The sequence below is a fragment of the Vicia villosa genome, linkage group LG1 (genome assembly GCF_029867415.1).
Source record: "Vicia villosa cultivar HV-30 ecotype Madison, WI linkage group LG1, Vvil1.0, whole genome shotgun sequence".
NCBI classification, from domain to species: Eukaryota; Viridiplantae; Streptophyta; class Magnoliopsida; order Fabales; family Fabaceae; genus Vicia; species Vicia villosa.
This window is the reverse complement of record NC_081180.1, coordinates 133,207,623-133,219,195: the sequence shown is the minus strand read 5'-3', so window position 1 is coordinate 133,219,195 and position 11,573 is coordinate 133,207,623. Positions and strand designations below refer to the sequence as shown.

Below are 11,573 nucleotides of genomic sequence, written 5' to 3'. Positions count from 1 at the left end.
ATATATATATATATATATATATATATATATATATAGGCAAAATACCCTTTTTGGTCCCTTATGTTAACCTCGGGGTTCATTTTGGTCCCTTAACTTCAAAAAGTGTCATATTGGTCCTTTAACTCTTCAAAAGGTGTCATTTTAGTCCTTTTTGCCACATTAGCGACGGAAAAACTCAAAAATCGGTCGCTAAATCCGTCGCTAATATGATAAAAAGGACTAAAATGACACCTTTTGAAGAGTTAAGGGACCAATATGACACTTTTTGAAGTTAAGGGACCAAAATAAACCCCGAGGTTAACATAAAGGACCAAAAAGGATATTTTGCCATATATATATATATATATATATATATATATACACACACACACACACACACGTGTATGTGTATGTGTGTGTGTGTAATTATAGTCATTGTTCGAAAGTATAACTGAGTGTGTTTTGTCCCTTTTTGGTTTCCCCACGTTTGTGCCATTTTCACTTTTCTGAGTTGTAAGTAACTAAGGAAATATACTTCTGCATTGTTTCAGATTTTGATTTTTCATGAGTACAAAAGTGTACTTCCATATTTTTCATGTCTTCATTGTTTGGTTTGATTTTGAATGTCACTAATTAGGTTTTGATTTTTTCTACTTTGTCTGGCATGCCTGGTTTAGTCATAGGTAACGTGGCTGACAACCAAGAGAAGTTAAGGCTCGATAGAGTGTTCCAATATGCATCTGTTCAAAGAGAATAGTTTGACCCTCATGACCACCACTTGATGCAAGTTCATTTTATGTATATGCGTCAACTTCTAGGGTTCAGGTGTCTCTTGCTTCATGTTCCTGGAGGCAGGTGTCACCTGCTGCTGCCCCAGAAGCACTACCAGTTCAGGTTTGATACACTTGTTGTCGATGAGTTGTTCCTGAGGAATTTGGAGGAGGCCCGCATGACACATCGCTACTGCCTTTGTATACAAACCATACTGTCAAGCACATGTGAGACAAAGAGGTAAAAATTATCTGTATTTATTATTTCAAACGCGTTTGTTATATTAATTGAAATTTCTGACTATGATGTGTTTTTTGTAGTACCGTGACACTTTAAAATTCATCAACCATGGTAGGAAGATTGCGATGCTGCGACATCCTAAGATTAGAGGTTTCTCGATGCCATGGAGCTATCCAGACTGCGAAATTTACGCATGATCAGTTATACTACTATTAATAATAATTTTTTGTTAGTATTCATTGAGAGATAACACTATGAGATGTCATCTTTTCATTTTCCGCATGGTGAGATGTCCATCACACTGGATGATGTGTCATGCCTGCTACATCTTCTGATCAAGGGAAGATTATTAGACCACTAGAAGAAGACCAAACCCGATGCTTAGTAAACTATTTGGGAGATGACATAAAGGATAATCTAAAAGGTATAGAAGACACAAGAGGGTGTCATGCTAGATTTGGTTTCTTGGAGAACCTCTATGCACACCACCTGGCTGCGACAGTGCAGGCCGATGATGATGATGAACATGCTATGTGTCATAGAGCATGTGCATTGAGACATACTGTTATTTTTACTGTACCATTTTTATAACAGCAGTGCTACGCCATTACTAATATTTCATATTCATCATTTTAAAGCATGAATCCTCCAACACTTCCCATGTATCTCTTGTTAGTTCTGTATTTTATGATTGGCAGATTTTTGTTAAACAAATAATATGAAAGAAAAGATAGGACATATTTGCTATTGAACAGGTACAGAAGATGTCCTACAAGATGTCATAACATGTTTAGTTTAAGATCTTCAACATCTGGAACAACATGTCATTTGAAGAAGCGCAAGACATCATGCCTGCTGAATTGAACGATTCAGTTTGTTTTGAATAATGTAGAATATTTAGGGAATATTATGCAATTGTTAAAGGCGTAAATTTAAAGGTCAAAGAGAATCAAGAAGAATAAAAGACTTTCTATAATTGGATGCAATTTAGAGAGATTTGATTGAAGACCTAATTTTTAGCAATAGGTGTTACAGATTTGTAACAACAATTAAGCTGCGATTAGAATCCCAAATCTAGTTGGGAATAGGTTATAAATAGAAGCATTTTAACCTAGAAAAATAAGCTAGCCGAGAATAGAAACGATGTAATCATTAGGGCTAGGTCAGGTAAACCTCCCGATCAGTGGGAAGGTTACCATTGTGATCCTCAAAGCCTGTAGGAAAGAGGATTATTGTTCTCGAAGGAAGCTTTAAAGCAACTTCAAGATAGGAATCTAAAGAATGGAAATAATAGAATGAGAGAAGGATATTAAGTCGTTAATATAGATCCTGGGACTGGAAACTGTATAACACCATTGTGATGGTTGGGAGTGAGCAGAGGTTTTCATGTCTTAGATGGGGGGTTCTAAGATATAGATGTCATTGGTTAGGGACTAGATAGACCAGAGGTTGTTTACGTGTAAAACGGAGGTTGTTTACATAAAATAGTACTACTAATAGTGAATCTTCTTCCTGGCTTGGTATGCCCCCAGAGTAGGTGTGATTTCACCGAACTGGGTTACCAATTCTTGTGTTGTTTATTATTTTTCTGATTACTACGTCTATACCTTGCTACCTGAATGTTGGATCAGATATCTTAGCATCCTGTGTGACATCTGAAGTCTGACTTACGCCAGAATTTCATCTCCGACTAGTGATATGTTTATGAATACACTAAGGATCATCCACATGTTTGTGAATTCGTCTCTCTTAGAGGAAATCAGTTGATCGAGCCCTTTCAGAGTGTTTTTTACCAAACAATAGAAGATAATATACGCTTATGACTGTACAACGATCACCATCAGACACGTTCCTTGGATGACATCGTCTTCTACTCTTGATGGTTGGTATGTGGGTCATGTCTGATATATCCACATCCGCCTGAGCAATTCATGCGCCAATTTGAGTTTATGCATGTTGTTTTAAGAGAACGTTTAGTGTCTGCTCCTCTTACTATGGTCTGTAAAGATGTAAATGTCATGTATGATGATTAATCATCTAGTATCGGCTAAAACACATGGTCTGTAAAGTAGTACATTCAGCTACATTCAGTGATATTTTAGAGTGTCACATCCTTACATGACATCAGATGCTCAGGGAGATCCACCTAGGTCTACTCATCATAAGATATTAGAGGAGGAACATGCTAGGATATATTATATTGTTGATGTGTTACATGCATGTTGTCGTATTGCGCGAGCGGGTCTAGAGAGAGGATACTTCCTCGAAGGCATTTATGGGAGAGCCATTGTATATGCCATTCTATCTGAGGCACAAACGACATTGCAATACATGAGACAACAAACAAACAAAGGGATTTGATATACTTAATATGATAGTATTTGTATTAAGGATTATGGATAATACTATCGTTTGTAATTTATTATTTTGACAAAATATTATGGGTTATGAATTGATTCTAATATATCACATTTTCATCTTATTAGATCAATGTGTGATTTAATTGATAAAAAATTATTATAATAGTATAGTGATAATACATGGTTTATTACATCAATATATCTTTAAAAAAATATATTAAATTTTACTATCTAAATGGTGATTAAGAAAATGTATATCCGTAAGGAAATGTATACTTTTAGGGAATCTTTCTTTGTGGTGGTGTATCTATTGCTCTTTATTGTGAAGGGCTAGGTTCTCGTGAGTGGTGTTGATTTATCCTTTGCTTGTGCCTAGTTAATTCCTTTAATATAATTGTTTTATAAAAAAAAAAATGTATATTAGTATTTGTTATGGAGATGCATTTTAAACTAAATTATGACCAAAACAAAAAGCGTGACTCATAGTGTTTATTACGAGGTTATTACGGAAATATATTTCTAGATTAAATTATGACAAAATAAAGATGTTGTTCAAATACACATTAATTTAATAATTACGAGAGCGTTTGAAGATGTACCTTCGAAATTTAAAAATCATTTTTTAATTTTCATAAAAGTATTTCTCCACCGGTGAGAGAAATATTGTCCTAAATTTTTTAGACTGAGGCTTGATATTCCACCAATCATAGTTTTTACTTACCCTTACTTTTTAAAAGTCTTGTATGATTTTAAAATCTATTTCAAACTAAGATTTGTATATAGTAAATTTTACCTAAAAAATAGAGCAAATAAACTTCAAATCTATTTAAAAGCGTATTCCCCACTAAACACTTTGAAAGTTTCTACAATTTAAGAAATTTAAGAAAAACTAATAAAATAACTACTGAATTGAAAGCTAATAAAATGATAACACAAATATGTCACTACAGGTCTAGTAAGAATGCTACAACATTTTACTAACATGTTGATAATTAGTGTGTAACAACCAAATTTAAATGCACTCTAAATCATAAAAAAAAAAAAAAAATTTGGAATCGAATTTCAAGTCAACAAAATACTTCAAATCTTCAAATCTAAACTCTTCAGAACCAGCAAAACACATCCAAAATCCAAAGAGCAAAAATGATATCAAATCTTCAAGGTGATTAGTTTGTCATCTTTTTCAACCTTCAAAGCCAGAAAAAAAAATACACATATGTTAGTTATCGGACTAAAAAAATTAGATAAATATGTAATTAGTTCATACAAATATATCATTTTTAAATTTTAGTCTTTGCAACTTTTTTTGTTTTCTTTCCGTTCTTGCAAATACATTTTTATTTTATTTTATTTTTAGTTTTTATTCTTTTATTTTAATAATGTACTCTCCTCATTACAATTTGTAACGAATAAAATAAAAGAATAAAGACCAAAATCAAAAAAAAAAAAATTCCAAATACCAAAACCGAACAAATTTTTTTACAAAGACTAAAATCAAAAGATAATACTTATATTTATATGGACCAATTACATATTCAAATCAAAATACTATATAATAGATGAATAAATATAGAAAAAGGGTTCCTTAAAGTTTTGTTTGTGTGGGATAAATGAATTTTGGTTTTATGTTTTAAACTATTTAATATAAAAATAGGTTTTAATAGTCATGTATTTATAAGTCGGTCTATAAGATTTTATAGACTTTTTTTATAGCGTAAACTTAATCTATTAAATTAAATAAAAGTTTTAAAAGTCTAAACTTAATCTTTTAAACTAACAAGTCAGATCAGGTCAAACTTAAAAAGATTAGGCCATAGGACCCTTAAACCGATCTGGGCATATTCCCATACTAATGGTATATCTATTCACCAATATGAGAGGATCTTGAAGAATCTCATGATTCTCTCTACTTTGTCATAAAACATTTTATGTTTTTTTATTTATTTCTATTTCCTAAGTCTCTCCTTGAATCGAATATTAGTTTTGTTCTCTCTATTTAAACCCGCCTTTAGTCGAGAAATACATGTAACAACATTCATCCTATTTCTTTCATAACTAACAAAAAGATGTACCTTAAACTTTCAATAGATAGTCCTCCCATCTTAGCTCCTCATGGCTTTTATTTTCGTAAACGGACATGGCTGATATATCCACCAATATTAAACCGGTATCTACTTGTGTTGTTGTCGAGTAACTAGCTACTCTACTTCCACCTTGTTGACCTCCAAATCCTGGCTGCATAACAATGTAATTAAGCCATACCATAAGCCTAGTTATTACAAAAACCTTGATCATAACAAATAAAGTTTCAACTCAATTATTCACCTTTGGTCCCCTATTCTTATCTGTCCTTATCTGGATTTTCTTTCGCCTTAAGGTAACAGGTTTGTCTTGGACCTGAAAAGAGGTTTCAGTTTGGCACTTATTAGCTTTCATAAAATGTAAAACCGTCTACAAGGGTTTGATCATAGTTAGCATTGAAAAGATAAATCAAATAAAGAGGGACTTATGTTAAAGTATAAAACCAGCCTAAAAAATCAACAGAATCAGAAGTTAAAATCAAGAAACATTGTTTACAGGCATGCTGGATTTTTCACATTGAGCAGAGGGAGTGGTTCCAAATGAGTTTGTAACGGGCGCTGCTGTTACAACCGTAGAACTTTGGGGAATAGCCCTGCAAACACAAAAATATCCAGTCAACAAAAAAGTCATTTAATTGAAAAAGGTATACAATAATTTAAATTATTGCACAAAACCAAAATAAAATAACTTACTGAAATTCAAAATTATTCTGACCAAACATGCCTGCAGTTCCAATGAAGCTACTTGCACAAACTATTTATGACAGCAAAACAAAACAATGGATTTGAAACATTAATCATTCAATTATTGCATGAAACTAAAAATATAGTGCACTCATAGCAAAAAATATTGAACTAACCAGGTTGTGTCTGGCCAGAGTTGTTAAAGGAAAAGGTACCACTTGACTGAGCAGGTTGTGAAGATTGGAGTGGTGCTGACATTGACGGCTGCAGTTACATAGTAAAAAAGGATAATAGAAAATGAAATCTAGTACAAACTGGAGGTGGGGTAGGCAAATGTTTGTCATGCAGAAAAACTAAATGGACAAGTATTGAACAGTAACATACAAAGATGCAGTTTGATCCTCAAAAACCATGATCTCTAACAAAAAAACAAAGTTAAAAGCGAAAAGCATTATCAAAACTACTCACCGCTGTTTGGCCAAAACCTGTCAGAGCGTTAGACGTGAGTGACGTGCTGCTTGAGAAAATGCTTCCAACAAGCTCTGACGAAGGTGAACTGGACAAGCTTGATTGACTGAACTCGGCAGTCTGCCCAAAGGGGGAGGTATTCTGACCGTAAACAGAACTAGAATGTGAATCTGTAGGGGCTGCAGAGCTAAATAATTGGGATGGCTGGGTGTTGCCAAAAATGCTTGAGCCAAATGGTGAAGATGTACTCTGAGCTGCAGTATTAAACAGGGAAGAGGATGACCCAAATGCCTGCGACGAAGAGTTGGCACCAAACGGGGATGAGGATGAGCCAAAAATGGATGGTGCTGCTGCTGACGTTGAAGAACCAAAAGCCGATGAACTGAAAGCAGGAGCTGAAGTTCCAAATCCAGAAGAAAATGTTGAAGTCTTCGGTGCAAATGGGTTAGAATTAGGTGTTGTGCTAGAGAAAGGATTGGCTGATGATTGACCAAATACAGGTGATGGAGAAAAGGCATTTGTTTGTGTCGTAGATGAATTAAAGCCAGCCATACCGGTTTGCTGTGGAGCAGAGGCAAGTGGTCCTCCTGAAATTGAAATAAGTCAAGACAATCAGTCAACACCAATGAAAGCTTGAAGAATCATCAAACTATTTCAATTTAATATATTTATTTAAAAGTACCTTTATCTCCCGATTTATAGTCCTCCCATCTTAGCTCCTCATGGCTTTTATCCCTGTAAACAGGCATCGCTGATATGGACTCCAATCTTCCAGGTGGTGTGTTACTACTATCTGTTTCAGTTGTAGCTGAGTAACTAGCTACTCTACTTCCACCTCGCTGACCTCCAAATCCTGACTGCCCCATACCAGTACTTCCAAATGCTGGAGTGGGAGTCTGTGATCCTGTATTAAAAAATATGAAAAAATCACTCTCGATAACGACATAAGATACAGAAAAAAAATGCAATTATTCGAGTCCCTTGCATCGTAAAGATAGATATATCACAAAGAAAAAAATTAAAAACTATTAAACTCACCAAATGCCGAAGAAGTTTGACCTCCAAAGGCTGAGGTTGTACTGCCAAAAGGGCTGCTGGAACCAAATGCAGAACTAGACTGACCAAAAGCCTGAGTGGACGAGCCAAAACTAAAAGCTGGGCTACTAGAAGCACCAAAAGCAGGAGTGCTGGAAGCTCCAAATGCAGATGTGCTTGATGAGCCAAATACAGGACTACTTGACGCCCCAAAGGCTCCCCCATCTCCAAACACAGGAGTACTTGACATGCCAAATGCACCCCCTGTGTTACCAAAAGCTGAGGTTGATGTCGCACCAAAAGCTGAGGTTGATGTCGCACCAAAAGCCGGGGTGCTGGTCGCACCAAAAGCCGGGGTGCTGGACGCACCAAACGCAGGGGTGCTGGACGCACCAAATGCAGGAATGCTGGTCGCACCAAATGCCGGCTGGGATGATGCACCAAAAGGTGTTGAGGAACCAAATATGCTGCTTCCAAATGCTGGTTGCGATTGTTGGGTGTTACTTCCAAATGCTGGTTGTGATGGTTGGGTGGCACTTCCAAATGGACTTGGAGTAGTAGTAGAGCCAAAACCTCCAAAAGCAGGATTCTGACCAAAGGCTGATGATCCTAGGAAGAGAGTTGGTTCTTAGATAGGATTACAAAACCGCAAAATATAACAATAACAAATTAACAATACAACAATAATAAAAAAAGGCAGAAAAGGAAGCCAAGAGATGCTAATAATTACCTTTATATCCTAATTGACAGTCCACCCATCTTAGCTCTTCATGGCTTTTATCTTTGTAAACAGGCATGGCTGATATGGACTCCAATTTTCCAGGTGGTATGTTACCACTATCTGTTTCAGTTGTAGCTGAGTAACTAGCTACTCTACTTCCAAAAGCCGGAATGGGGGCCTGTGATCCTGCACAAGAAAATTTTAATAGATCACTCTCAATTACAATGGCATAAGAATTTAAGATACCAAAATAGACACTAATTATTCAAGCCTCCAGCATCTTGAAAATAGAGTTATCAGAAAGAAGATCAAATTTAAAATACTATTGAACTCACCAAACGCAGAATTGTGGCCTCCAAAGGCTGTAGTTGTACTCTCAAATGGGCTGCTGGTACCAAATAAAGAACCAGACTGACCAAATGCACACATGTTTGGGAAACAAAATACAATGCAACTTGAAGCCCCAGATGCAGGAGTTCCTGGAGAACCAAATGCTGGGTATGAAGCACTAGAAAGAATCTATGTCTTGAAAACTGATAATCTAATTTATGGTAGATACCTTATATAGATGATACCTTATATAAGATAGCTCCTATGTGATGGCAAATAAACTAAACGACTGAATTCGTATTGTTTGCTAAAATTAACAATTAAATTATCTTATTAATGTAAAATGACATAAAATAATATATTTAACTAATATATTTTTTTAATTAAAATAACAAGGATAAAATTGTGTGAAAAAAAAATGATAAACTATTAACTACTAAAATTAGCTTATAAGAAAAGGTTATAAGTTAGAAAACTAGAGTTGCTTAACAAGTTTTTTAAAATGTATAAACTTATAAGCTATAAGACATACTGAATGTTTGGTTTCACGTTTGGATTATTCTCGAATAAAATTGATTATAATTTTTAGAATTGATTCAACTTGAAGCTAGGGTTTATAACTTTTGATTCTAAATTTGATTTTTTGACCGTTCAACTTCACATAATCAATTAACTCAAAATCAATTTTCTTTATTGCAGAACCAGACACACGCGTAGTCATAAGTTATAAATTCAAAATTCGGTCTTACAAGATTGAACCTACCAACAAAATGGTTTGGATGCATCAGAAAATACTGAATTCCAAAAGGATTGTTACTTGAATTATTCTGTTGCGGAAACATCGTCACAAGTTTCCAAATACAGTGAACCTTGATGATGATCCCTAACTGCAATCAAACGCAAGATCATAGAAAAAACGCATTAATCATCGACATTATTACTATGACGACGTGAATGGATAATGTAAATAAGTTGAGTTAAAAAGGAAAAAGAAAGAAGAACCTTGTGATTTGTGAAGCGAGAAGAAGGAAAACGGAGAAAGAATAGTAATAAGCGACTAATATATATATAAGCAGGTTTTGTATGTATAGCGTGAAATCACCGTCAAAATCAATACGCAGTCAAATATTGTTTTTGTTTATAGAAACTGCATGGCGTAAGAATTCCGTCAGGGCCGTTAAGGGTTATTTAAATTTTAAACGACTCTTTTTTATACTAAAAGCAAATCTCTTTTTAGGTTTTCTCATTCTCTAATATATACTTTTCAATATGCATAGAATAAAATATAGAATTTAATTAATACACATAGAAATACTTCATATTTTTAATTAATCATAATTGCTGATTTGTTTATTTATTTTTTATTATTTTAATTTCTTTAAAAATAATACATTTTAAGTTTACGATATATGATAGTGTATTTTTTCTTTTATATTTATAGTGTATAAAGATTGAACCCTAAATTTTAATATATTTATTTTCATACTTTTATCTAAAAGCAAATAATTTATATGCATAAAAAATTTATCAAATAATTTTTTAAAATTTATTTTTCATACTTTTTTTTTATCTAAAAACAAACTATGATTAAAATGAATGATAAAGAATAATATAATTTATAGGGGTAGCAAAATAGATAGATTGAATTGATTTGGATTTGATTGTTAATTGATTTATCAAAGTAACCCATTTATTCATTATTAATCTATTATTTTTTTAAAAAAAAAATCAATCTAGTCCATTCATAAAAAAATCTATCTATTCATAAAAAACTTTAAATATGTTAATTATTATTTTTATAATTATTTGTTTTATTTTTTCAAAAACAATATATTTTCTTAAATTTCTTTATTATTATTTTTTGAATGCAATATTTTTAAATCTCTCTCCTATCACTCATACAGTCATACTATAACTTTTGTATCTTTTTGACGAGGATATGAGATATTATTGTTGCAGGATGGGTCACCTGTTCCGCCCTGTTCTATCTTAAATTTGTCAACAAAAAAAAAGAGTAGGATGGACAAGTCCGCCAAATAGAAATAGATTTAAAAATCTAGTCTACCCTGCCAAGGTGGCGAATTGGTCAGCAGTGGACTTGTCTGTCTATTTATTTATTTATTTATTTTCATTTTTTTTATAGATTATTAGATTTTTTTTATCTTTTAATTAGATTTTCACTTATTTTTTGAATAATTTTTTATAAAGTATCTTTTTAATAAATTTTACTTAAAAATATTATATAAATTCATGTATAAAATAAAACCATCAAGAATTGAAATTACTAAAATTAACTAAAAAAATGAACTTAAGGTTGGACGAATTGAACGAATAGGCGGGACGTGTTTTGGTGGATGGGGCGGAATTTGGTGGCCTTCGTAACCGATAAAAACCAAAGGTACGCAAAAAAGGCGAAAAGTACATAATATGAATTCAACAATGCGGAGCCTATCTTACCATGAAGTTGCTTATTCACATTTCTCAGATTCTCTAACTCCAAAATCCCAAATAATTGCTTTCAAGGGAGCCCGTATTTCCAAACCATCTCGTACACATCCGATTAAGAAACAACCAATTTCAACATCGAGTATTCACATTCATGAGATGCCTCTTTTTATGCGCAAACACATTGAAAGGATCGTAGATGTGGGGGTGAAGATAATTGCGGGTTTCCGTCCGTATCCAGTTTACTTGGTAAAGGAGAAGAGAACCACACTCTTGTGCGACAAACACTTATTTCAGAGTTGACGGTGCACAGGAAAGCTTACACGCGACTATATTGGAATAAGGAAGGATTCGATAAAATTCCCAATGCACTTATTCCATGTGTTACCAGTTCCGCACCACTTGAAAAATGAATGTGCTTCTCTGAAATGAGTCATCTTATAGCAAGTGCATCTGACA

At 33.6% G+C, this 11,573-nt stretch overlaps 1 protein-coding gene across 3 annotated transcripts; it reads right to left on the bottom strand.

Annotated features, from left to right (window-relative positions):
* Positions 1-4,275: 4,275 nt before the first annotated feature.
* Positions 4,276-9,807, bottom strand: LOC131644239 (nuclear pore complex protein NUP98A-like). Of its 3 annotated transcripts, none has more exons than XM_058914681.1 (13): positions 9,672-9,807; positions 9,433-9,556; positions 8,675-8,818; positions 8,349-8,525; positions 7,622-8,218; positions 7,266-7,487; positions 6,584-7,170; positions 6,292-6,379; positions 6,125-6,185; positions 5,928-6,024; positions 5,676-5,747; positions 5,423-5,585; positions 4,276-4,538 (listed from the first exon to the last, which is right to left on the bottom strand). In XM_058914681.1, exons 2-12 carry the CDS (start codon positions 9,509-9,511, stop codon positions 5,424-5,426), a joined length of 2,286 nt encoding a protein of 761 aa, XP_058770664.1. In that variant the 5' UTR covers positions 9,512-9,556; positions 9,672-9,807; the 3' UTR covers positions 4,276-4,538; position 5,423. The 3 variants fall into 3 exon arrangements, with proteins under 3 accessions (XP_058770664.1, XP_058770663.1, XP_058770665.1); XM_058914680.1 differs by having other exon boundaries at positions 4,277-4,538; positions 7,622-8,227; XM_058914682.1 differs by lacking the exon at positions 4,276-4,538 and having other exon boundaries at positions 5,427-5,581; positions 7,622-8,227; positions 9,672-9,806.
* Between the last annotated feature and the right edge of the window lie 1,766 nt (positions 9,808-11,573).